This window comes from Podarcis tiliguerta (assembly GCF_965153285.1).
Source record: "Podarcis tiliguerta genome assembly, chromosome: 13".
Taxonomy (NCBI): domain Eukaryota; kingdom Metazoa; phylum Chordata; class Lepidosauria; order Squamata; family Lacertidae; genus Podarcis; species Podarcis tiliguerta.
The window spans coordinates 254,601-282,228 of record NC_139546.1 but is presented as its reverse complement, the minus strand read 5'-3'; the positions used below and the strand labels follow the sequence as shown (position 1 = coordinate 282,228).

Sequence of the window (27,628 nt, the reverse complement as noted above, 5' to 3'; positions counted from 1 at the left end):
TTTATTTTGGCTTTAATCAAACCATTTGTTATATAATGGATTCTCTGGCGTCTTTGTCATAAAATCGGGGGGATTTCCTTGTAAATGGCCACCTCATTACTGTCAACCTGGAGACTGTTTTCATAATTTTTTGGAGAATAGCTCCCCTGACCCCAAGGAGTCTCCAGGTTGCTTTCTAGCTCCAGAAGTCTTCAAATGAAACCTGGTAGCAACTTGATTCTTCCAGATACTCCTGACTTTCCCCCAACCAATCAGCAATTGTCTTGGCTATATATGTCAACAAATCTTGTTTATCCCTCCTTCTCTGGCAAACCTCTTATTCTGAGAACATTGGATTTTTACCTCATCTCAAGGAGGGCAAGCTGTAGCTCAAATTGGTCCTGCCTGCCCGACAGACCTCTCACGTCGCTCTTAATTACCTCTTGTTCTTCCTGCAATTCTTGGATGACTTTTTCCGTTTTTTGAGTTTTGGTCTCCAAATTTTTAAAGGTTATTCCCATGGCATCTGTCAACCTTTTTGTATGCTTTTCCATCTCCCCCCTAATATCCTCCTTGACACTATCAAATTGTGTTTGCATTTGTGCCAGCATTTCCTTTTTAAAGTCTCCCAAAATGGAAACCATCTCAGATGCTATACTGCCCTCAGGAACTGAATCTCATCGACCTGAGAGGCCTTTACTTCTTTATAGTTGGCGATGCCATCCCTTGCTTACTTACAATTTTATGTCTGTTTAAGAACAGACATTAAAAACACTGGCAAAACAATGGCTTCTCAGTGTCACTCTTATCCAGGGGTCGGCAAGGTTTATCTCGCTTGGGCTGGTTCACTCCACTGGAGATCCCTCCATGAGCCAGATCGTGTGCATGCATAAGCATGCGCAGCCGTGATTTCCGGCGTATGCTGCGCAGGTGAGATTTTCGGCGTCTGAGTATGCACAGACGCGATTTTCGGCACCACAGAAGCGAGTTGCGCTGCACCGGTTTAGCACAGCGCGCGGGGGCTCGCCGAGCAGGCAGCTCAGTTCGGGGGCGGCTCGTAGGCTGGTTAATTGACCCCCGTGGGCCGCTTGTGGCCCATGGGCCTTAGCTTGCTTACCCCTGCTCTTATTAGTTGTTCAAGGCCACCTCTTAGATTTTTGTTTCGGTTCTCAACCTAATAACAAGAGCAAACAGGATGGAAATGAAAAAAATCAAACTGTTCGCAGAGACATGGTATGTTTACCAATACAAAGAGTATGCATTTAGCAAATATGGACAATGTAACTTAAGGTTTATAGGAATTTAAAGATTAAACAATTTAAAGATTAAACCGTAGGCACAGTTAATAATAATAATAATAATAATAATAATAATAATAATAATGTAATGCTGCTCACGGCTGCTCAGTTCTTTTGATTTATTTATTTATTTATTTTATTATTATTATTATTATTTACTGAATTTATATACCGCCTTATACCCGGGTCTTTCAGTACTTCCAAATAGTTCCTGTCACACGTGGGTAATTGTAAATTGTAAATCCAAAATGTTTATACATCCAAAATAATTGTAAATCCAAATTAATATGATATTTTCCTTACACACTGTTCTTCATCATTCTTCATATTATTTCTCACAACGTATGCCCTCCAGCTAATTCCAGGCACTCTCCCCTCCCGAGGGTCCCTCCCAGAGTTGGGTGAGTGTTCACCTGCTTAGCTTTGGGTCTGATTGTGGAGATCCAGGTGTTATTAATCCAAAATCCAGAAAGCTGGTGCTCTTTTGTCAAGCTCCAATTTAAAGGATATTATTCCAAATCAGGACTAATAGAGCACCTTCCAAGTTTAGTGTCAAAACCAATCCTGTTAAATTCCAAAAATGAAAAAAAAATAGTTCTCTTTTTTTAAAATAAATAATTTTTATTAAGTTTTCCATTTTAACAATCCAATCAAATCACATTAAGTATTCCAAATTATACATATACATATCAAATAATCCAAATATTCTGCTGAGTTATTAATTTTTTATTGGGACTTCCCATGCTTCAAGTTCAGGGGGGCAGGGCTCTGATCATCTCATATCTCTACTGCTTTTGATAGTCATTTCTAATAGTTCCTTTAAATCTTCCTGTTGTTTTCCTTCTTTCATGGCCTCTGAGTTGTTTCTACAAGCGAGCTGAAGTAAAATGGTGTGTTTCTGTGTGAATTTTATGTGTATGATACCCCTCTGTCCTTTGCAGTATCTCCTCACATGCTGGTATTTCTGCCGAATCCAAAAGTCTTTTCGCTGCTGGCAGCCGCCATCTTCTCTCAGTTCCGATGTAATCAGTTATAAGTGTCTGCTCATTAATTTTCCCAGACCGGTTGCATCAAACATTAGCCTTTCTAGGGGAGATTTACCAAATCGGACTTGAAGTACAAATACAGTAGCATATTAAAGGCTCACCTCCCCCTATGACTATTTATAATTCTGCAGCTCAGTCTTATTCCATCATGGTGGTTTTCCAAATTAAAAATGTGTCATGAATCCTCCAATACAATCTAGGAAACCATCCAAAAAATTTTAACATCCTCCAGCGGCTAATGAGATCCTGCTTCTGTCTAATATCAACAGTTGGAGAATCTTTTATCTTCTTCCAAGCAATTCAAAGATCAAAAGCTTTAATTATATAATATTGTTTTTTCCACACAGTTTATAGTTTTAGAGACATATTTATATAAACAAATAGAAAACTTTTCAGTCTCGCTTGCTATAAATGATGTAAACGATTCAGAATCAGAATACAATAGTAAAAAGGGCTTACCCCTTCCTTCCCGTTCCGTTCCGTTCAACGTACCAACTTATATGTTATCCTTTTTCCGTATCTCAGTGGCTGGCTTAATTGGCAGAATAATTTCCCCCTCCTCACTCGAAGCATGTCCAAAACTTAAATCCAGTTTTTCATCTTAGAATCATAGAATCATAGAGTTGGAAGAGACCACAAGGGCCATCGAGTCCAACCCCCTGCCAAGCAGGAAACACCATCAGAGCACTCCTGACATATGGTTGTCAAGCCTCTGCTTAAAGACCTCCAAAGAAGGAGACTCCACCACACTCCTTGACAGCAAATTCCACTGTCAAACAGCTCTTACTGTCAGGAAGTTCTTCCTAATGTTTAGGTGGAATCTTCTTTCTTGTAGTTTGGATCCATTGCTCCGTGTCCGCTTCTCTGGAGCAGCAAAAAACAACCTTTCTCCCTCCTCTATGTGACATCCTTTTATATATTTGAACATGGCTATCATATCACCCCTTAACCTCCTCTTCTCCAGGCTAAACATGCCCAGCTCCCTTAGCCGTTCCTCATAAGGCATCGTTTCCAGGCCTTTGACCATTTTGGTTGCCCTCCTCTGGACACGTTCCAGTTTGTCAGTGTCCTTCTTGAACTGTGGTGCCCAGAACTGGACACAGTACTCCAGGTGAGGTCTGACCAGAGCAGAATACAGTGGCACTATTACTTCTTAAGAAATGGAACTTGGTGCGCTTGCAGAGACAGCGTCTGGGCAATCCAGACTCCCTCGGGGGCTTTCCATCCAGTGCCCTCATCCCCTCCTTCTTTATGAAATTGGGGCTGGTTTGTTGGGCATCCGCGGATGACACTGCATCTTCCCATACCCCAGGAAGATTTTGGGAGGCTGATTACGTGCTTCTCAGCCTCTAATTACCCCATGGGAGCTGGAGTGATGGTATTTTCAGCCATCTTCCATGGCGCCTCAAGTGGAAGACCAGAAAATATAGTTGTCACCATGGAAGCGTCCAATATTGTCTTTTAAGCACTTACAAATCCTTGCCTTGCAGTTGGCAGATTGCCAGAAAATGGAAGTTGACTTCCTCTTTAGTTTCTGTTTTGCCAAATTTTATTTTATTTGGATAAAATAACTTTTAAACTGCTTATTGTTCTTCAGCTTCAATTGTTGTTATGCAAATCTCCTGCTTGCTGCGGCAGCCTGTGACTTCAGCAGGCAGAGCTGCGATGAAGCCTGGAGTGCGCTCCACTACACTCCCCCCTCAGCAAGGTTCTTGGGTGGGCGGTGGGAGCTTGGTGCTTCTGATGGACCACTCAACACTTCACTAACCTCAGTGAACCTTTGTGTGTGGGGGGGGGGTGCCTAGCCCTGGCACGCTCCACTCTTGTCTCTGCAAGCCTCAGAATGATCACTATTTACAGAGCGATCAGTTTCATGCTGCCATTCCGCTCGGCAGGAAACTGGAAGTGTGATGCGCAAATAAAAGATGGAAGGCACCTGGCTAACTAGCAGTACATATGAAAAGGATCTTGGGGTCTTGGTGGACCACAAGTTTAACATGAGTCAACAGGGTGGTGCAGCTGCAAAAAAAGCTAATGCTATTCTAGCCTGCATCAACAGAAATGTAGTGTCCTGATCAAGGGAAGTAATAGTACCACTCTATTCTGCTCTGGTCAGACCACCCCTGGAATACTGTATCCATTTCTGGGTGCCACAATTTAATAAAAATGTTGAAAAGCTAGAATGTATGCAGACGCGGGCAACCAAGATGATCAAGGGTCTGGAAACTAAGCCAAATGAGGAGCTCTTGAAGGAGTTGGGTATGTTTAGCCTGGAAAAGAGGGAACTGAGATATGATAGTCCTCTTCAAATATATGAAGGGCTGTCCGATGGAAGATGCAGCAAGCTTGTATTCTCCTACTCTGGAGGGTAAGACTTGAACCAATGGCTTCAAGTTACAAGAAAGGAATTCCGACTAAACATCCGGACGAACTTCTTACAGTAAGAGCTGTTCGATGGTGGAACAATCTCCCTCAGGAAGTGATAGACTCTCCTTCCTTGGAGGTTTTTAAGCAGAGGTTGGATGGCCATCTGTCATGGATGCTTTAGCTGAGATTCCTGCATTGCAGGGGGTTGGACTAGATGACCCTGGGGTCCCTTTTAACTCCAGTTCTATTATTCTATACTCTGCACCTCCCATAGCACCATGGGTGTTTCTTCCCATTGCTGTGAACATGGTACCTTAAGCCCTTATCCTGTCATGCTCAACACTTTTAAAGTGCACTGTTTTTGTCCTTGAGCTCCCCTGACGTCCAGCTTTCCATTTTTTCATCTTTTATGAAATTAATCTCTTGTATCACACTCTGATGGTCAAGTGTCTCCCTCTCCTTCTCCTCTTATTCATGCCAAGGCTTTCTAGATCCACCCCAGGGCTAACTTTCCCCTTTGCCCCATCTGAGGGCTAATAATAATAATAATAATTTAGTTTCCCCAGCCACTCTGGGTAGCTTCCAACAAAGATTAAAAATACATTAAAATGTCACAAAGTAAAAACTTCCCTGAACAGGGCTGCCTTCAGATGTCTTCTAAATGTCAGGCAGTTGTTTTTCTCTTTGACATCTGGTGGGAGGGCGGGTGCCACTACCGAGAAGGCCCTCAGTCTGGTTCCCTGTAACTTGGCTTCTCACAGCGAGGGAACCGGATCTAGCGCTGGATCTCAGTGTCCAGCCAGAACGATGGGGGTATACTGGACCGAGGCTGTTTAGGGCTTTAAAGGTCAGCACCAACACTTTGAATTGTGCTCGGAAACGTACTGGGAGCCAGTGTAGGTCTTTCAAGACCAGTGTTATGTGGTCTCGGTGGCCGCTCCCAGTCACCAGTCTAGTTGCCGCATTCTGGATTAGTTGTAGTTTCTGGGTCACCTTCAAAAGTAGCCCCACATAGAGCACATTGCAGTAGTCCAAGGGGGAGATAACTAGAGCATGCACCACTCTGGCGAGACAGTCTGCAGGCAGGTAGGGACTCAGCCTGTGTACCAGATGGAGCTGGTAGACAGCTGCCCTGGATACAGAATTGACCTGCGCCTCCATGGACAGCTGTGAGTCCAAAATGACTCCCAGGCTGTGCAACTGTTTCTTCAGGGGCACAGCTACCCCTTTCAGGACCAGCGAATCCTCCACACCTGCCCACCTCCTGTCCCCCCCCCCCAAACAGTACTTCTGTCTTGTCAGGATTCATCCTCAATCTGTTAGCCACCATCCATCCTCCAACCGCCTCCAGGCACTCACACAGGACCTTCACCGCCTTCACTGGTTCTGATTTGAAAGAGAGGTAGAGCTGGGTATCATCTGCATATTGATGGACACCCAGCCCAACCCCCCTGATGATCTCCCAGCAGCTGCATATAGATGTTGAAAAGCATGGGGGAGAGGATGGAACCCTGAGGCAGCCCACAAGTGAGAGCCCAGGGGTCTGAACACTCATCCCCCACCACCACTTTCTGGACACGACCCAGGAGAAAGGAGCGGAACCACTGTATAACATCAGTTATCCATCTTTCCAGGCAGAGGTCCATCCTTTAATGCAGGGGTCAGCAAACCTTTCCAGCAGCAAACTTTTTCCCTCAGGACTTGTGGGGGGCTGGACTATACTTTTTGGGGTGAAATGAATGAATTCCTATGCCCCATAAATAACCCAGAGATGCATTTTTAAAAAAATAATATTTATTGCTTTTTGAACAATTTAAACATTGCAAAACCAAACAAAAACAGAAAAATAAAAACCAATACAATACAATACAATAAAAAGACACTACATAACACTAAACACATCAAACTAAACAAAACCAAACAAAACAATTTAAAACACTCAAACAATTTCAATATCTTTCATTCACTAGTTTCACCGACCTCCTCACACCTCCCTTTTTGTATTCCACTTCTGTCAAATGTTTCAGCAATTCATTTCCATCTTCCTCTGTTATCTGTCAAATAATTATCTTAACACATTCTAACCTTATTTTACTTTTAAAATTCCATTAATCTATTTATACTTAAGTCCTTATAACATTTCTACTAAAGCCATATAACTTCATTCCAACAATCTTTTAACATTCATTAATTTTGCAGTATTTCTGTAAAAAATCTTTAAACTTTTTCCAGTCTTCTTCCACCGACTGCTCTCCCTGGTCTTGGATTCTGCCAGTCATTTCCGCCAGTTCCATGTAGTCCATCAACTTCATCTGCCATTCTTCCCGGGTGGGTAGATCTTGTGTCTTCCAATACTTTGCAATAAGTATTCTTGCTGCTGTTGTTGCATACATAAAGAAAGTTCTGTCCTTCTTTAACACCAATTGGCCGACCATGCCCAGGAGAAAGGCCTCTAGTTTCTTCAGAAAGGTATATTTAAATACCTTTTTCATTTCATTATAGATCATCTCCCAGAATGTCTTTGGCATGTCCACCAAAGGTGAAAGAATGTACCTTCAATCTCTTTGCATTTCCAACATTTATTGTCGGGCAAATGATAATTTTTTTCAAGCTTGACTGGTGTCATGTACCACCTATAAATCATTTTCATTATGTTTTCTCTTAAGGCATTACATGCGGTAAATTTCATACCTGTGGTCCATAACTGTTCCCAGTCAGCCATCATTATATTATGTCCAACAGCTTGTGCCCATTTAATCATAGCTGATTTCACCATTTCATCCTGAGTGTTCCATTTCAACAGCAAATTATACATTCTTCCACATCAGGGCATATTCGGTTAAAGCAAACTAAGCAAATTCAGTTGAGGCAAACTAAGCCCCAGGGGACAGATCAAGCCGAATTGCCTTCTAAATCCAGCCCGCAGATGGTCCAGAAATCAGCATGTTTTTACATGAGGAGAATGTGAGCTTTTATGTAAAATGCACCTCTGGGTTATTTGTGGGGCATAGGAATTCTTTCATTCCCCCCCCCCCTCAAAGATCTGAGGGACAGTGGACCGGCCCCCTGCTGAAAAAGTTTGCTGATCCCTGAGTTAAAGATATCCTTCATTACAAATGGTGAGGTCATTAGGAGCTCATTAGGAGGTGGTCTTAATTGACCTGGAGAGCTGATGAGAAGAGGCTGCCTTTGGCTGCCTGGTGCTGCCATTTCTGGGCAGAAGAAGCTGCCTAAGGATTCTGTTCTTGAGTGTTCTCGTTTCAAGGCCTGTCTGCCTCTCAATCAGTCGGCACCAGAGCTTGAGAAATATGCCTGTTCCGTGTCTTTTTAAGGCAGCAGCCTCTTGAAATGGTGCTGTGAGATGATGCTTAGTTGTTTCAGGCTTCTGTTCACTGTTGGTGAGTTCAGACGTGAGCAGCCTTCCCTGGGGTGGGAGGGTGGAGTTTGTGTCTCAGCCAGGTGGCCACCTGCTAAGAACAGCCAGGCCCCAGGAGGTTGTCAAACTATTCCACGCTTCTTCTGCTGCTGTTGTTAGAAACCATTTGGGAATGCTGATTTGGCCAGGAAGGGTCCCTTTAGGGGATGTCACTGAGTTACCATCCAGAACAATTGCTGAACTGGGACTGGGGAGCCTGCCTAACTCCACGTGGTCCTCTGCAAGTGACCAGTTCAGATCTGTCTTAATAGAGGGTGAATAATTGTGGGGAGGGGGGTGCTGAAGCAAAGGAAGAGTTGAGGCAAGGAAGCAGACAGGTTGCACAGAGAAAGAGTGCTCAGTAATGCTGCTGGCCCCCTTTGTCTTTTGCCGTGGACAACAGCCCTTCACAGGAGAGGAGACCCCCCCCCCCAGGGTTTCAAAAGCCAGCCTAGGTCCCATAGGGGTTCATGGAGGGAGCTGTCAGTCTTTAGCCATCTGGGACCAGGCTGAAATGGGCTTTGCTTTTCCATTCTTCTCAAACGCCTCCTGCATGTGACAACCAGGCTTTCCAAAGCCTGATACTCCTTTATACCTCCACCCCCCTCTGCTGCCTCTTAGCAGCCCCAGGTAATCCCTTCAACCTGAACCATTGGTCTGATGTTGTGTATAGAAGCCTGTGGGCATGCAGTGTGTGGGTTCCCAATCTGGCTAACTACTGTGGGGAAAGAGTAAGGGACAAGATGGTTCTTTGGGTATGATCACTGGGGCTTTTCTCTTTAAATGTCCATCATTCTCTTCATGGAAGTGGCAGTTCTGCACTTCCTTCCAAGATGCAGTCAGTGTGCACACTGTGGCTTCCTTGCTCCTGATGCATTTGGTGTGCTTTTTCTTCAGGGTGTTTTCTTCCTTGGTACCTGGACTCTTCAGTGTTGCAGGGCATCCTGGGACCCCCTGCCTCTCCTTGGCTTTGTAAACATACCACTTCCTGTGCTCTGTGGCAAGAAAGGAAGAATGCCAAGTGAGATAATAGGTTATTGTCAGTATTACTACTGTTATTCATTAACTGTCCTCCTCCCTAAGGTCCCAGGGCAGGTTACAGCACTCAAAAACAGCATCAAAAACAGTTTAAAACAATTTAGAATCACAGAACTAAGAGGGATCCTAAAGATACACATCTCAGGTGCCAAAGGCCAGGGTTTCGGCATTTCCCCAAGGCTGTATAGTGCAGGTCCCACAACTCAGGGGTTGCAACAGAGAAGGCCCTCTCCAGCCCCCCACCCCCACCCTGCAATCCTGAGGGAGCTACCAAAAGGGCCCCCTCTTCTGATCTTAACATTTGGGTGGGCCTCTAGGGAAAATAGCACTCCACATGTTGTTTGTGCCATTGAGTCAGTTCTGGGGACAAGAAAGGTGGGCCTCCAAACACAGGAGGTGAGGTTGAGCTTTAAGCAGCCTGCTTCAAGAGGCAGCTGTCTCCTGGGTTGGGAGGTGATTCAGTCACCACCCAGCCTTCCCTGCTTTGTATTCCTCTGGCTAACCACTGCTCTGTTCCTCTTGGTTGTCGTAGCTTTGTGCCAGAGTCCCCTTCCTCAGAAAGCAACATGGCTTCAGCCCGGAAACAGCCCCCCAGCAGCCGGTTCTCGTCCTTCTCCTCTCAAACAGATCCTGCCTCTGCAACCGACCAGCACGATTCCTCCAGGGACCACAGGAGCACCAGTCTGGACCGCTTCAGCACAGATGTAGAATCTGCAGACAGGGCTAAGGCCCCTGCATTAGCAGGGGACGGCCCAGACTTCTCCTTCCTGGAGGTAAGTTCTTGAGGCATGTCCCTGAGGGACACATTGCAGGCAGTGTTGCAGGTCTGTGTTTGACAGCATGTGTGTTTGTTCTTCTCAAAGCAAACTCCTGTGCTGGACTCGAGTGTCTTGAAAACCCGCGTGCAGCTCAGCAAAAGGAGGCGCCAGCACCGAGCCCCAATTTCCCACTCGCTCAGAAGAAGCTCCGGGGGAGACACTGAGCAGCGGCTCTCTGTGACAGAAGAGGCAGACAGCACGTGGTTGTTCAAGGGCTCCACAGGTAGCAGAGGGAAGGTGTCCTGTGCTATATAACCTGTCCCAAATCCCCAGAATCTGCCAAATAGTTCCATGAGTGATACAAGTAAGCGAGCCAAGTTGCAGGATCCCAGCCAATTTGAACCTGGATTACTTGCCATCCTTGAGCACGTTGAAAGGGTGTTGGATAGCACAGAGCTGTGTGCCTGGTCGTTGTGCCCTTAGAATAGTGTCCAACGGATACATTGTCAGGTGCAGCTACATTCTCTCTAGCTTCCTATCTGGATGGTTCACTGTGAGGGAGAGGTGAGGTGGGAGACCTTAGCCAAAAGCACATGGAACTGGGCACTTCCCGCCTTTGTAGGTTGGAAGTACCCATCAGTGCTGGCTCCGAGACTTTCATCATCATCTTCGTCCACTTGTTTCTATACTGTTTTCTGGCCAAGACCCACAAAACGGTGAACAAATTAATATGAGAGAGAATACAATAAAGCTATAGTAAATACAAATGTGGACGTAAATCCATTTAGCAGCACACGGTGATTCATACTTCATACTTTCCCAAGCTGCATTTGTGCTCGGACCAAAACACAGCTGCCACCCACAACACAATGGCCCATGCGATGGGCTTCTCTCCGGAAGCAGCTGTAGCTGTGGGACTCACTGGCTCAGCCTTCTGGCTCTTCAACAGGCTGCAGTTCTCCAGGTGCAAATGCAGGAAAGAAGGGAGGGGGAGGCTAAACTTGATTTTCACCTCCCAGCCAGCAAGGATCTTATTACTGCTGCCCTGCTACCTCTCCAGTCACCTCTGTACCTGGAAGGGTCAGGAAAGGTTGTGTAGACCCAGAATTCCCCCATGGTGCCTCTGGTTGCAAAGCGGGTGGTTGTTGGAGCAGCAGTGGGCCCTTGGCTAGTCTTGAGGCCACAGTGCCTGACCTTTCCACCACAGGGAGATTGGAGACAGAGGGACCTGGTCAGCAAAGTCACAGAGGCCTGGGCAGGAGCAAAGATGGCAGAGGGTGAAGTCGCATCCCCTGGCTGACCAAGCTGCTTTCTGGTGCTTCTGGCTTGGGAGAATTGATTGGAAAGTCATCCCAGGGACTGCTTTGAAAGGAGACAGAAGCTGCTGGTTGGAGGGGTCCAAGCAGTGGGTTTCTATCCCTGTATTTTGTGCCTTCCCTCCCTCCCAAAGTGTCTGAAGCCTCATGAGTAATCCTCATTCTTAAGCAGAAAACTCAGCCAAGAAAGAAGACTCTGGTGAGGACGGAAACCCACAGCCAACAGAGAGGTCGCCCATCTCTCAGCTGCAGAGGCTCCCTGTCTTTCCAGGGATGGACCACTCAGCCCTCAAGGTGAATGTTGGTGCACCCCCCCATACACACTTGTCCTTAGCATTGGGAACCTGTCATGGAGTATATTTCAGAGACACTGTGGAGAGGTTGATTCTGCCTCAACCTGCGCTGAGAAACACGTGGTACTAGTTCATGTAATTTGGTAGCACAAGAAGAGAAATGTCACGGGGGCACTTTGGGTACCAATGGGAATACCTGGAGCCCATTCTGAGCCCCAAAGGCACCTGAGGGTGGGCTATGGAAATGGTGTACCTCACATGTTGCATGCAAGGAGGCAGTGGAACGGTGTGGGAGGAAGGGGCCAGTGACTGGAGACTGGGAACAGGATGCCCAGTAAATAGCTGGGAGGCCCATGCCCTGTGCTGTGAGCCTCCATTCAACGCCGCCTGAAGATTTAGGAATTACCGTGTCAAAATGTTTGCATTCTTGTATTATTGCTACAATTTATTTATTTATTGCCTTCCAAACCACCATCTCAAGGTGATTTACACGTCAGATAATTAATAATAATAATAATAATAATAATAATAATAATAATAATAATAAATTTTATTTATATCCCACCCTCCCCAGCCAAAGCCGGGCTCAGGGCGGCTAACAACAATAAAACAGTACAAACAACACTCTAAAATCATTCATTATAAAATTAATTAAATCAAGCCACTGGCAACCATTGGGCCAGAGCTCTGCGAAGATTGCCGATGGAGGGAGTCAGGCTGTGCCCTGGCCAAAGGCCTGGTGGAACAGTTCTGTCTTGCAGGCCCTGCGGAAAGATGTCAAGTCCCGCAGGGCCCTGGTCTCTTGTGACAGAGTGTTCCACCAGATCGGAGCCATTAAAAGCAGTTAGAAACACTAAAGTAACAAATACATTTGAAACAAGATTAAAACCATACAAAATAGGCATTCATGGCAAAGTCCATGGTTTATCTGGTTGGGAAAGCCTGTTGGAACAAAAATGTCTTCAGCTGTTTCCAGAAAGTAGACTCCTTCCGTCTCTCATCCGAGATGCTGTTCCACAGAACAGTTGCAGCTGCACTAAAAGCCCTGTCCTGAGTTCCTGTGGAGTGGGTTTGGGGAACTTGCAGGAGAGACTGTCCTTCAAACTGCAGAGATCTGCTGGGTGTCTAAGTGTTAGGGCAGTCTGGTCTCAGCCTGGTCTCCCCTCAAAAGCCTCCTCAGGTCTTTTCCATGAGCCGCTCCTTGATTACTTGGTGACTGGATGCACTAGCCGGGTGCTCCATCCCTGAAATCATGCCCCTCCACATAATGCATAACCACCCTTGCCTGGTGATGGCCAGAAGGCACCAGGCCCTTGGCTAGACATTCCTTGGAGTGAGCTCATTGCTGATGGGTCCCTTTCTCACGCTGCCTTTTGTGAAACTTGTGATCCAACCGTGACATTTACCAGAGGGTTCCCCTCTCGCCACCCTCCAGGCTCAACTCAGGAAAAGACATGAACCAGATGGAACAGGAGAAGTGCAGTTGTCCAAGTCACCAAAATTCCCATTTCAGGCTGGAGTTCCTGCTGGCAGAGTTCTGCCTGTTGGCACGGAGAAAGAAGAGAGGTGAGGAGGCTTGTTGTCAGGGTGACATTCTGATAAATTCACCTTTAAGTTTTTCTGCAGATTTTACTGCTTTGCTACTTGTGAAAGCACCACCTTCTAGCTTCCCAAAAGTCTTTTGGTTTCTGAGATTCCAGCAGGGGTTACCCAAATACTTTAAATCCTGCCTTTATAGTCATAAGGGCTGGTGACTTTAAAATTATAAATCTTGAAGTGGAATTCTGCAGCTTATACAGTGGCACCTCAGTTTACGAACTTAATCCATTCTGGAAGTGCGTTCTTAAACCAAAGCCGTTCTTAGACTGAGGTGTGCTTTCCCTAATGAGACCTTCCGCCGCCGGTGCCCTCCCACCGTTCAACTTCCGTTCATAGACCAAGTTAAAGTTTGCTAACCGGAACACTACTTTCAGTTTTGCGGAGTTCGTATTCCAAATAGTTCATAAACAGGGCTGTTCTTGAACCAAGGTACCACTGTACTACATTCAAGACTACATACAGACCCTATTCTTGTCCCCAGTTTTGAGACTGTATTTACATAAATACCAGCACTTTGCTGAGTTTTTGCACTTTAAACATTTTGTAAATGAGAAGTGTGCTTTCAAAAGGCATGAAAAGCCTCTTGGGGAAACTTGGGGAACTCATGCAGTTTCTTTGTTTTTTGATTGCCCTGTTTCCAGCCCCAGATAAGCTACTATTTTCAATGTCCGTATTTTAAATTTTTTCTTCTTGTTCTGTGAGAGAAGCCAATAAGGAATCACCCAGCAGAACTGTATCATCCTGTTCGCTGCACATTCTATCAGATTTTGTCATCTGGCAGCATCTCAAAAGGCAAACAAAGGCTTCACTCATGGTGTCAGTGGGAGGAAGCGCAAAGCAGTTGCTGAGGAAAGTGGGCCGACACCACCTTGTCTTTCTGGGTTCAGGCGACCATAATCACCAGCCAGGGCTGCATTGGCAAGACTTCCAAACTTCTGCCCCAGCATGATCAGCTGTGAGGGAGCAATGGCTGCACATCCTGCCATGCAGTGCAGAGGGAAAAGATCCTCCTTTAGATGCATTAGTAGGATTGAATCCAAAGGTTTTGCTGAAACTTTGGGCAACCAGGATGTGTTCCCCGCCTTCTCACCTGTGCGCAAAGAGGACCAAACAAGGGCTAAGGGCAGAGGGAAGATAGGCTTGCGAGAAGCAGGCACCCTCCTTATTTCAGCTCCCCAGTAGTGAATTTCTCATGGAAGGACCTCGAATGGGATGTGCATTTGTTTGTAAAGGGAGTGACCCAGGCCTGTTTCCTGCATTCCAGGTCGGAGGAGCTGTCTCCACATTGGCTGAAGGAGCTGAAGTCCAAGAAGAGGCAGAGCCAATACGAGAACCAAGTGTGACGACCGAGGTCTGGAGGTGGCAGCAGTGGCGGTGATGGGGTTAGCTCCCTGCTGAGTGGAAGAGGGTCTGCAGAGCAATGAGCCTGGCCCAATGCAGGGGGGAAAGGGCGGGGTGACCAGGGGCCATCAGCCATAATGTCTCATTGAGGAGCTCTGGATTCCAGATGCTGGGGTGGCGAGCATTTTTTAGAAACTTTTGTTTTTTTGAAATCATTTTTAGTTGGTTTTACAAATACAGTGGTACCTCGGGATGCGAACAGGATCCATTCCGGAGCCACATTCACATCCTGAAGCGAACGTAACAAGCAACAGCGCGTGGGCAGGTTGCGGTTTGCTGCTTCCGTGCATGAGCGTGACGTCATTTTGAGCATCTGCGCATGCACGAGTGGCAAAACCTGGAAGTAACGCGCTCTGTTACTTCCAGGTTGCCGCGGAGTGCAACTCAAACATTCTCAATGCTAAGCACATTCAACCCGAGGTATGACTGTACAAAGTTATAAAAAGTATCCAAATATATATCCATATATAGAGATTTCTCCAAATCTGAGGACTTCCCCCGATCCACTCCATGGGGTCCCATTTTAAACATTTAATCAGTGATGGCCAAACTTGGCCCTCCATCTGTATTGGGACTACCAATTCCCAACATCCTTGACCACTGGTCCTGTTAGCTAGGGATGATGGGAGTTGTAGTCCCAAAACAGATGGAAGGCCAATTTTGGCCATCATTGCATTTATTACTACATATTCTTCGCTACTGCAACTTTTATATCAATCCATATTATACATGGTAATTGTTACACTACAAATGAAATCAAAGTCCTGCTAATGTTTCCATCTGCTTACAGTGGTTTCCTAAATAACTTATAACTTTTTCCCATTCTTTTATAAAGTTTTTGTCCTCTTGGTTTCTGAGTTTTCCAGTCAGTTTTGCCATCTCGGCATGGTCCATCAGTTTGGTTTGCCACTCCTCTCTGGTAGGGACTTTGTGTTCTTTCCATTTCTGGGCTAGTAACATCTGGGCAGCTGTTGTTCCATACATGAAAAGTCTTTTCTGTTCCTTTGGAATGTTGGTACCTGTAATTCCTAATAGAAAAGCTTCTGGTTTCTTAAGAAAGGTTATTTTAAGCATTTTTTTCATTTCATTATATATCATCTCCCAGAAAGCTTTTATTACCTTACAGTTCTACCACATATGGTAAAAGGTACCTTCTTTTTCTTTATATGTCCAGCAGGTATTTGTACTTGTTCTATACATTTTTGTCAGCTTAGTAGGTGTCAAATATCACTGGTACATCATTTACATATAGTTTTCTTTCAGTGCACTGTAAATTTCAAGTCTGTTTTCCATAACCTTTCCCAATCTGCCATTTGGATATTATGTCCCAAATCCTTTGCCCAGTGTATCATTACTGACTTGTTCATGTTTGTATGCCACTCTAAAAGCAAACTAGACATTTTGGACAATAATTTAACATTATTTTCTAACAACTCTTTTTGAAATCTTGATATTTCACAACTAAAACACTTCTTTTTATCTGTCTTAGAGATATAATCTAATTGGTGATACTGTAACCAATCCGTTAATAAATCTCTTATCGCCTCCTAGTCGGCCAATTTTTTTTGTTTCTAAAGCCACCAAGATGTTTTTTGTTCTATTAAGTTTTTATATTTTCCCCTTATCATAAAAAAAGATTTTCTAATTAAGTGGTTCTGAAAACCTTTATGCACCTTTGCTTTTTCATAACATAAGTATTTGTGCCATCCAAATCTATTATCGTGTCCTTCTAGATTTAAAATATCTGCAATTTGTTTCATGGAACGCTGGGGAGAGTGGATTGGGTATTTCCTCTCGCATGACCTCAGGCAGGAGCAAAGACTTGTGGGAGGCAGGCACTTCCTCCTCAGTTTTTTTTTCTCCTGCCTGACTCAGCAGTCTGTTTTACCTGGCTTTCCTTCTTCAGATAAGTTTTTCAATTTTGATCTCATTTTATTATTGCTTTATTTTATCTAGTCCTGCTTAGTTTTAGCGACTTACTCCGTCTTTGAGTCTTGCATATACACACACACTCTCCAAAAAATATTTCATCCCTCCCCACCCTGGTTGTTTCCCTTAGCAACCTTAGTTCTTCTTGTTTTTAGTTTATTTCGTATACTTTCGTGCAGAGCATCCTTGTATAATGTTCTCCTTCACGGTCACTGAATATGCTCGTTTTTTGCATGCTGTGGCTCCGTTTTGCCACATTTATCAGATTTAAAGATGGGGGGGGGGGATCCTACCCAAGTCTTTTCGCAATTGCAGCTCAATTTTAGTGGCTGCTGGCTCCAAATCACCACCTCATTTCTTTAGTGATTTCTACAGCCTTTAGCCATTATTTTCTGCATCATTTCAGGCTTCATTAAGGCTTCATATTGACTACTCTCCTAGTTCGTGGTACGGCAGAAGGAGTTGGGGTTATTATTCCTCAGCAATATATTCTCCTCCCAGTTCGCAGTCATGGCAATGGAGTGAGCAGGCACTGATAGACTGCTTCTAAACCTCCTAGTTAAGGAATGATTCAATTGTTTATTATTATTTTCACTTATTATTCTGCGTCTTGCAGACCCAATCCACTTGTGACTGCATTGGAGAGATGTATGTTTGTGCCATTTCGCATAGTCCATGATTGTGGCATTGGAAGTGAACACATTCATATTTATCCGTTCCTAGACGACCTGCTCCTCCAGGCAACATCCCTTCAACAGGCTCATCTCCATTTGCAGATCACCCTCAATCTCACAGCTTCTTGATCAACTACAAAAAAAGTTGCTTGGCTCCATCACAAAGGATCATTCACTTAGGCACCCGGCTAGATACAGTTCAAATCTCATGACTCTTCACCAGAGCAGATCAGCAAAATCTCCACAGCGGCAGCTTCAATCTTAAAGACAAAAAAGATGGCAGCCAAACAACTGTCAACAATTCTAGGTCTCTGCATGTGAGCCTCTCAGATTACACCTTGAGCGAAACACCACACAAGAACCCTGCAGTGGTTTTTACTTCTGCATCAATGAGAGATCATTCAAAATTGGCCCAGGTCTTTGCTCTTATCTCCTCAACTCAAACTGTCCATGCTGCGCAAACCTCCAGTCTTTGGGAAAGCACTCCATTCAGAAATCCCTGCAGCACTCAGGTAACCATGTTTACAAGGTTTAATCTCTCTACACTCAATGCCTTCGAAGGCCACTTACTCCATCAATTGGCTAGAGTTGAGATCAGCCAGACTGGCAATTGTTTGCTTCTCATCTCGTCTTCAACTCCACCACGTCCTTCTTTGAACAGACAACTCAACAACAAAAGCCCACATATCTCGTTAAGGAGAGACCCATTTGGAATCTCTCCAGAAAGAGATGGCTCTTCTCTTCAGTTGGGCTGAGAGTCAACTCCTCAGCCTCACGGCAGATCTTACCACCGGTGACGGCAAACAGTTTGATTGAGCAGATCCCAGGTAAATCAAGGGGAATGGATACTGAATGAACAGGAGTTTCTTCAGATTCAACAATGCTGGGGTCCTCTACAAGTCGAACTCTTTGCTCACAAGCTAAACTGTCAGCTACCCCATTACTTTGGCAGGTTCAAAGACAACCAAGCAGACACCTGGGATGCCCTAATGACTCCATGGCCGAAGGAATTATTGTATGCCTTCCCTCCTCAAGCTATCATTCCGAGAGTCCTCTGAAAGATCAGGTTGGAAACAGCTCAGGTGGGTCTTGTTGCACCATTCTGGCCCCGCAGACCTTGGCTGTCAGAGATTCAGGCTTTCAGTGGCACCACCATTTCATCTTCCTGTATTTACTTCCAATTTACTTCGCCAGGAACCATTGACTCATCCAATCCTACTGACTGCATGGCGTTTGAGCACCATAGACTGAAATATCGTGGTCTGGATGAGATTGTTATCTCCACCATTCTAGCTTCCAGATCTTCCGCAAGATGTATTTATCAATCAACATGGCCAGCCTTTACCTCCTAGTGTAAAGCTGTGGCTACACAGAGTTCTCCACTATCTCCAACATGGTCTGCAAAATGGTCTATGGCCTAATACTTTAAAATGTCACCTTTCCACCATTTCTTCGACTTTAAGTTCTGTTGGCTGTTCTTCGCTGTCACAGAACGTTGCTAATCAAACGTTTCCTCAAAGGAACTATGTTACAGCATCCTCCAGTGAGTACCGTTTTCCATCATGGAACTTGCATTCTGTTCTGTCAGCACTGCAACGGCCTCCATTTGAACCACTATGCCAAATTTCCTTAAAGAACCTTTCTTTTGAAATCCTATTTTTGGTTACGATATCTCAGGTGAGATGAGTTTCAGAACTGTCAGCCTTGTCGGTAGCAAAGCATTTATGCATCTTCCATTAGGAGAAATGGAAAGATCTTACAAAATTCCACATTCGACAGGAACTCATTCTCCTGACTTTTTGTGCTGATCCAAAACATCCGTTGGAAAAGGCTTGGCACTCTTTGGATGTTCGCAGAGCCTTAAAAGTGTATATAAACTAATTCTTTGTTTGTGTCTTTTCATCCTTCCACCTTAGGAGCAAAGGGCTCTTCAGTTTCCTTAGCTAGAGGGATTAGGGCGTGCATTTCCTTAGCTTATGATACTATGAAATTGCCCCACCCATCTCATATTTTGCGCAGTCCTCTGGTTCAGCCTCGACTTCTGCTGCCTTTATGGCTGATGCCACTTTAATAGAGATTTGTAGGGCAGCCACTTGGTCGCCTCCTTCCACTTTCACTAGGCATCGTCTTCAGCTGAGGCGGCTTTTGGCCATACAGTGTAGACCAAGTTTTGTAGTCAGTGCGTAAGCCGGATTGGGAAGTGCTGTGGTATGTCCCAATCCACTGTTCCCAGCGTCCCATGAAATAAATAGAATGATTGGCTTACCTGAAGTGTGAATTGGGGGATGCTGGGGACAGTGGAACCCTCCCTATGATGGTCTGCAGTCGCACTGATTTTTTTCCTTTAGGAGGGGTACTATTGACTCTGTTGCTTCTATTTTTATTGATTTATGAGCCAGGAAGGGAGGCAGGCTGCTATTATTCTTTCTGGTGCATTGGTGAACGTTACTGCTTGGCAAATCCGAAAAACTGAGGAAATGCCTGCCTCCCACAAGTCTTTGCCCTTGCCTGAGGTCATGTGAGAGGAAATACCCAATCTACTCTCCCCAGTGTCCCCATTTCATAAATCTACACCTCAGGTAAACCAGTCGTTCTTTTTCCAATGTTATCCATTCCCAGATCCAGCAACTGCAGGATGCTTCATAATATAATTTAAAATCTGGCAGGGCGAAGCCTCCTCTCTCTTTAGCATCTGTTAACAATATATATTTTATCCTTGGTTTCGTTCCCTGCCAGATAAATCTAGAAATAACTTTTTGCCATTCCTTGAAGTGTCCTGTACTTCCAATCACCAGTATTCTTCCCCAAAAAGATAAATTCATCCTACCCGAAATCTCTAAATTTCTTTTTATAGTGGTACCTTGGTTCTCAAACTTAATCTGTTCCAGAAGTCTGTTCCAAAATCAAAGCATTCCAAAAGCAAAACTCGCTTTCCCATAGAAAGTAATGCAAAATGGATTAATCCGTTCCAGACTTGTAAAAACAACCCCTAAAACAGCAATTTAACATGAATTTTACTATCTAACGAAACCATTGATCCATAAAATGAAAGCAATAATCAATGTACTATACTATAAAATAAGTATTGTAGATGATAAAAATTAAAATTATTTTTTTTCTTACCTGCACTGATGATAGTCAATGTTTGGATGGGGGGCTTTTATCCATTTCTGCAGTCACACAATCAATCAATCAATCAATAATAAAATGAAGAACAAGCCACAGTCACAAAAACGGAAAAGCCACACAAACAAAAATGCAAAAAATAGCAAAAACAAAAGCACCAAATATAAGCTCCAAGTATCACCTCAGAACACTGCAATTGGAAAGGGAAGGCTTTGATTACAATGGGGGGGGTGCAAATTAGCAGTGCAGCAGTGAAAATGGGAGGAAAAAGGCTTTGATTACAATGGGGCATTGCAAATTAGCAGCTCAACAGTGAATACAGAAGTTCAGGAGCATGTTCGGCTTCCGAAGCAAAGTTCGCAAACCAGAACACTGACTTTTGTAAGAACACTTGAATGATAGGCAGCGTTCAAGTTCCAAGTTGTTCAGGAACTAAGCTGTTCAAAAACCAAGGTACCACTGACTGTATTTCTTTCCAAGTGTTTATGTAATTGTCTTTAAATATATTAATGTTTTTAGCTGTCAGTCATACCCCCCAGATATTTAATGTGTAAGTCTGTAAGTTTCTGGAAACTTTATAAATGGGAAAACTTTTTGCCTCCCTAATTGACAAAGCTGGCCCACCTATGAGGCAAGGAGAAGCACCCGCCTCAGGCAGCGGAAATGCAAGAGGTGGTTCTCCACCTGCCCCACTGCTTCTCCTGCTCCCAGAATGTCTCCCTCTCACTGGTGAGAGGGGGTGTTCCAGCAGGAGGGGCCACCACTCGGCTTTCCTGTCCGCAGGCAGAGAAACACATCAGCAACGCTTTGCAAATGCCAAGTGTTATAAATGCCGGCGTGGTTGCTCGAGAGCAAACAGGCAAGACTTCCTGTTGGTGTCTTTCCAAGGCTTTATTATCTGTCCAAAACGTTTACAATGCAGATCGACTCTTTTCCATGTCTGCTCAGTCACTAGCAGAATCTGGGAGTGGGCAGTCCTTAAACTTTCCCCAGCAGAGCAGTTTTTTGACCCCCATTCTACGCCTCCCCTCTCTGTGCAGAGAGGGCATGGGCAAGGGGGGACCTGCCTCCCCCCCGCTTTGCTCAGGTTCAGTGTTGCGGCTCTCCCTTGCATCTTCCGAGCCCTGCATCCCTTTCCCCACTGGAGGCATGGCTTCGCTCCTCCTCGGAGGACAAGCTGCTTCTCTCAATCTTTGGCAGCTCCCTGTAACCCAACTGCCCTTCCACCTCCCACCTCTGAGCTGATGGCAGTTCCCTGACACCAAGGCTCCTGCGGTGGAAGGGAAGGGATGGGGTGGGGAGGGGGAAGGAGGGAGAAATTCCCATTTTGCTTCAAGTGGTGAAATGGGCCACTCCTGCCTGTTGGAATTAGCAGACGCAAGTTACTTGTAGAATCCTAGAATTGTAGATTTGGAACAGACCTCAAGAATCATCTAGTCCAACCCCCTGCAATGCAGGAATCTCAACTAAAACAGCCATGACAAAGGACCATCCAACTTCTGCTTAAAAACCTCCAAGGAAGGAGAGTCCACAACCTCTGGAGGGAGACCTTCCACTGTTGAATGGCTCTTACTGTCAAAAAGTTTTTTCTGATGTTTAGTCTGAATCTCTTTCTTAGAACTTGAATCCATTGGTTCAGGTCCTACCCTCCAGAGCAGGAGAAAACAAGCTTGCTCCATCTTCCCTGTAACAGCCCTTGAGATATTTGAAGATGGCTATCAGGAATTTCATAGAATCATAGAGTTGGAAGAGACCACAAGGGCCATCGAGTCCAACCCCCTGCCAAGCAGGAAACACCATCAGAGCACTCCTGACATATGGTTGTCAAGCCTCTGCTTAAAGACCTCCAAAGAAGGAGACTCCACCACACTCCTTGGCAGCAAATTCCACTGTCGAACAGCTCTTACTGTCAGGAAGTTCTTCCTAATGTTGAGGTGGAATCTTCTTTCTTGTAGTTTGGATCCATTGCTCCGTGTCCGCTTCTCTGGAGCAGCAGAAAACAACCTTTCTCCCTCCTCTATGTGACATCCTTTTATATATTTGAACATGGCTATCATATCACCCCTTAACCTCCTCTTCTCCAGGCTAAACATGCCCAGCTCCCTTAGCCGTTCCTCATAAGGCATCGTTTCCAGGCCTTTGACCATTTTGGTTGCCCTCCTCTGGACACGTTCCAGTTTGTCAGTGTCCTTCTTGAACTGTGGTGCCCAGAACTGGACACAGTACTCCAGGTGAGGTCTGACCAGAGCAGAATACAGTGGCACTATTACTTCCCTTGATCTAGATGCTATACTCCTATTGATGCAGCCCAGAATTGCATTGGCTTTTTTAGCTGCCGCGTCACACTGTTGGCTCATGTCAAGTTTGTGGTCAACCAAGACTCCTAGATCCTTTTCACATGTACTGCTCTCAAGCCAGGTGTCACCCATCTTGTATTTGTGCCTCTCAATTTTTGCCCAAGTGCAATACTTTACATTTCTCCCTGTTAAAATTCATCTTGTTTGTTTTGGCCCAGTTCTCTAATCTGTCAAGGTCGTTTTGAAGTGTGATCCTGTCCTCTGGGGTGTTAGCCACCCCTCCCAGTTTGGTGTCTTTGAAGAGGGTTGTTAGCAGCTGAACAACAATAATAGTAATAATAGTAATAATTTATTGATGATGATAATGATAACAATGATAATAATAATAATAATAATATATGAAAGCATGGCCTCCTTTGGCTTGCAGGGGCTCTCCAGAGTCTGTGGCAAAGAAAGTTCTTCTCCATTACCAGCCACCTGCTCTTATTTTAATAGAGATGCGAAGGAATAAATCTGAAGCTCTCTGCATGCAAAACATGTGTTCCGTCACTGAGCAACAATTTCTCCCCACGGGTTAAGTTAGACCCTAATGAGGGAAAGATGCACTGCTCCTACGAACGCAGCAGCCCTTGCCCGCCTGTGTTTTCCAGCAGCTGGGATTCAGAAGCATTGCTGCCTCTGAAGGCAGAGCAGAGCCACTGTGGCTGGAAGCCATCAACAGCCATCCAAGTTGGTGGCCATCGCTGCCTCCTGTCCGTGAGAGTTCCACAGTTTAACTATGCACTGTGTGAAGAAGGCCTTGTTCCATCAGCAGATATGAAATAGTGTTTCTCCCCCAACTTTCCAGGTTGAAGTCCGGATGACTTGGAAGACAGAAGAAGCCTTAACTTGCTCACGCCCCTCTCCCCTGCTGCTGCTGCTTCCCGCCCTGACTGCTGTGTGCGCAGTGCCTTTCCATCTGGTGTGAAGAATGTCTATGGTGGGCCTGATGCGGAAGGCTGTCCAACTCCTCAGGATCCATTCCGCCCCTCCGCAGCTGTGGCTGTTATGGTCTCCTAGTTGTGCTGCAGAGCTGCCCCCCCCCCCCCACTCCAGCTGCTGGGGGGGGCGGTGCTGTGCCTGACACACTGGCCTTCTGGCTGGGGAATTGGGCACACCAACCTGCTCTTTGTTGGCTTATGAACAAGGGAGGATGTTGTAGCGGATGAACTTATAGGCTGGTCTCTTGCAAAAAGACTTGTTGCTGTCTGAGTATGGGAAATGGAAAGAGGAAGAAACAGATTATGTTTACTGCCATATTGAAAGAGGAAACTTGACTGATTATTTTTTAAGAAAATTTTGATTGGCTGGTATTAACTTTGAGGATCATCTGTTCCGCCAAGACAATGTGATATATACTCTTTCTTTCTTTTTTAGGATCAAATGAGATTTTATTGTTTAAGTGAGATTGTATGTGCGTGTGTTTTGTCAGCACACAGAGTAATGAGCATCCCATTTCTAGAGGGATAAAGCAATAACATCAGACAGTCCTCATTAAAATAGTTGTAAATAATCTGAGGGGTGGTTCCCCACCCCTCACTATTTACTGAAAAAAGAAGGGAAGTCTCACCTTGCCAGTATCAGGGCTGCATAGGAACCCTGCTGGGTTCTCTTGCTGGAAGTTTAAGTTTTTTCTTTCTGTAAATAAAGGGGTAAATGAATAGTTTATATTCCTCTGATTATTTCAAAAGTTCAGTTGCAGAAGTGTGTACCTATTTTTCCACAAATGTTAAACTTGGATGATATCAGTGAAGGAGCTTAGGGTCCCTGCCTGTGGTCTCCAAGTGTTCTTGAAGACAGACTCTAAGAAGCCTTTTTACCTTGTCACAATCTGTCAAAAGAAATCCAGGGTCGCTCATTCTTGTGAATGTACGGGGGGGGGGGTGAATTATGACCCTGCAAAGCACCTTCCTTCCTCTTTGGTCTTTTCCATTGCTGAGTCTCTGCTTTTGCCATCTAGGAAGCCTCTTTACCTGAACAAGTTCCCATGAAGGATCTGCAAGATTCTTTCTTCCATAGTGAGGTTTCTCTGTTGCTGTTGTTGTTTCCTTACCCAAAGCCCCCATGTTTGGGATTCCTTCTTTGGATGTTAAGAAAATAGCAGTACCCCTAAGTGCTCTTCCCAGAAATGTTCTATTTTCAGAAAATTAAAGCTTATATTGTCACAGAATTAGACAGATTTCTATTGCATTGCACAGATGTCCTCCATGGACATGCACACACGGTCTGTGGTGGGCAGAAGATTTCACTGCTGAGCAGTGTCTCACAAGTTCACAGCCCTGTTGGGAGTACAAAAATGCATCTGCACTGGCCCTTAGGAATGGGAAGGGGACGTGTCCCACTGATCTAGGCCTAACCCTGAAGATGAACATCCCCAATTTGCCCTTGTGGGCTTTCAGACATTCGTAACCTTTGTGCCAATTCCTCACGCAATTGGCTTTTTCTGCTCTTCCCTGCCCTGCCCCACGTGGGTTTTGCAGTCTTCGGCCTATGCCCAAGCCCCATGCAAATGGTGCTGTCTCCCAATCAGCCCCTCCCTTTCAGGAAACCATTCCTCAGCTAAGTGGCTGTGCCGGGGATGGAGCACCTTCTTCCTTGGGATGAAGCAGAATAACCTTTGTACGTCCCCTGGGGATCTGCCCCTGTTAAACCAGACACCTCCCATGGGTTCATCTCAGAGCAGAAATAGCAGTAATATTTTGCCATAGGAAAACATAATATATTCTGCTCTGAGCACCACTGAGGATGTATCCTGGGGTCCTCAGTTCTGCTTAGCAGCATCCTCACCCCACTCCCAGCCCACAGGGAAGACCCAGTTGGCATGGTTTGGGAAGGGAGTGGGTATACCCAGGGGATTAGAGAGATGCTGTCACAATGCCCCTCCTTTTCAAGTAGCTGTGGGTATAGATTTTCCCCCAGACCTTGCCGCTTCCTAAGACTCAGGATATTTTGGTTTGGCCCTTGTCTGTTTTGCTTGCTAGGTGGGTTGGCTGTGCTGAAGTGGCAAACGTGATTAGCACCAAAATGCCCCTGAAGGTGCTGACAATCTTCCCATTTGCTTCGCTTAAAAAAAAAAATCAGTTGATTTTGTCCTGGTGTTCTCATTTGGTTTGATTTCCGCCTGTGACTCTAATGTGTGCTAGAAGCCTTTCCTTAAATTGCACTGAGTATGCACTCAGACACACACACATCCTACAGACTCCTTTCCAGACTAGCAGAAACCTTTTGCTGGGATGTGAGGAGCTGCAGCAAAGTTTGGGGCATCCACAGCATCTCTTTCATGTTGGGGGGGGGGAGGCAGGGGGTTTGTTGGAATGTATGCAATGCCTGGATTCCCCGGGGAGCTGGCCCTGCACAAAGGAGCGGGATTAAGGTGGCATCAGGGCAAATCCCTCTGAATCTGTACACACACGGGTTCTCTTTTGTGCTTGTGCAAGGCACTGAAATTCTGTATTTTAGTAGTTTTACTACTAAGAAATGTTTGGACAACTATATCTGATTAAAAACAGCATTCAGAATGACTTTGCATGTCCATCTTTCATTTTTCTTTTAAACTATTCACATTTATTGAAGCAGAGGGTTTTCCTTCCCCTTTTCCTCCCCCATAGAAGACTCCACAGGCTGTTTTTAAATGTTACTCTCTCAGAACAGGATGGGGGGGGGGGCAAGGGTTGTTCACCTGCAGCAGCCTTGCTTGCTCTCTCTCTGAGGTAGCCAGAAAGAGGGAACAGGTAGCTGAAGAAGGGCCCCAGCATCTCTGCCTTCTTTTTCTCCCCCCTCCCATACATATAGTTTGGAAAGGAGAGAAGACTAGAGGTGGGAGTTTGGCAGGGCCCTTTCTTACTCCTGAGGTGGCAGCTATACCATTTTCGGGCAGCTTGGGTCCCAGTTCCAACTCTTGCATCCTACCAGATGATGGCTGCATACGGCCCCCTGAAGCATAGCAAAACAATTCCACACAAGTTGCAAGACCACAAGTTGCTGGCTTCAGAGAACGATCTGAATGAGTGTTGTGATGCGTTCACCATTTTGCTGAAGCTAAGCTGGTTGGCACCTAGAGGAAGATGCATAGACATGCAAAACAGACAAAGCAAAATTCATAAATCATAGAATTGTACAGTTGGACGGAACACAAAGGGCCATCTAGTCCAACCCCCTGCAATGCAGGAATCTCAACTAAAACAGCTATGACAGATGGCCGTGCAACCTCTGCTTAAAAATCTCCAAGGAAGGAGAGTCCACAACCTCCCAAGGGAGACTTTGCCACTGTCAAACAGCTCTTACTGTCAAAAAGTTCTTCCTGATGTTTAGCTGGAATCTCCTTTCTTGAACTTGAAGCCATTGGTTCGAGTCCTACCCTACAGAGCAGGAGAAAACAAGCTTTGCTCCATCTTTTGTGTGATAGCCCTTAAGATATTTGAAGATAACAATCATAACTCCTTTCATCCAGGCTAAATATACCCAACTCCTTCAACTCATAAGGCTTGGTTTCCAGACCCTTAATCATCTTGGTTTCCCTTCTCCGCACATGTTCCAGCTTGTCAATATCCTCCTTACATTGCTGGTTCAAATCACTTCCACTCGCTAGAATAAACACGTAGTTTTAATAAGCTGGATGAGGATTCTCATGAGCCTGCCTTTTAAAGACCAGCAACCTGAGACTGGAGGCACAGAATTCTTGCTCCTTTCAATGGAAAGGCCCTCCGTAACATCTCCCTGGCCTGGGACATACGGCATGAGTGTCTGCTGCTGCTGAAAGGGCTTTGGTTGGGGTTGGAAAGCTGCTGACCCAGAACTTCTGTGACGTTCTGGCAAGGAGCAGTGCCAACATCCTAATGGGCTGACTCGCAGGCAGGCTGTTAATCTTCTCCAAACCGTCAGCTGGGAGGCCTCTGCATAATGGCTCCGTATTGTGGAGTGGAGCCCTCACTATTGAAGTGAAAGGCAATGGGTGGGGTCTGCTGGATGGAGTTGCTGCTGCCTCAGCACCCCTCGAAGCCAGGGCTGCGCTCAGAGGCAAGCACATAAATAGGCGCCTGCTTCCTCTGCCTGC

General features: G+C 45.4%; 1 protein-coding gene across 6 annotated transcripts in view; it reads left to right on the top strand.

The window, feature by feature from the left end:
- KIAA1671 overlaps positions 1 to 26,096 on the top strand; it is a 78,869-nt gene extending 52,773 nt beyond the window's left edge. For 2 of the 6 annotated variants that reach the window (XM_083407329.1, XM_083407325.1), the window contains exons 3-8: positions 9,676 to 9,916; positions 10,007 to 10,184; positions 11,387 to 11,511; positions 12,946 to 13,076; positions 14,374 to 14,491; positions 23,384 to 26,096. In XM_083407329.1, the coding sequence (XP_083263455.1) occupies positions 9,676 to 9,916; positions 10,007 to 10,184; positions 11,387 to 11,511; positions 12,946 to 13,076; positions 14,374 to 14,452 (754 nt within the window). In that variant the 3' untranslated portion in view covers positions 14,453 to 14,491; positions 23,384 to 26,096. Of the gene's footprint in view, positions 1 to 9,675; positions 9,917 to 10,006; positions 10,185 to 11,386; positions 11,512 to 12,945; positions 13,077 to 14,373; positions 15,055 to 15,163; positions 16,056 to 23,383 lie in introns of those variants that run through there. The other 4 variants (XR_014503932.1, XM_083407328.1, XM_083407327.1 and 1 more) reach the window with 4 other exon arrangements.
- The last annotated feature ends 1,532 nt before the right edge of the window (positions 26,097 to 27,628 follow it).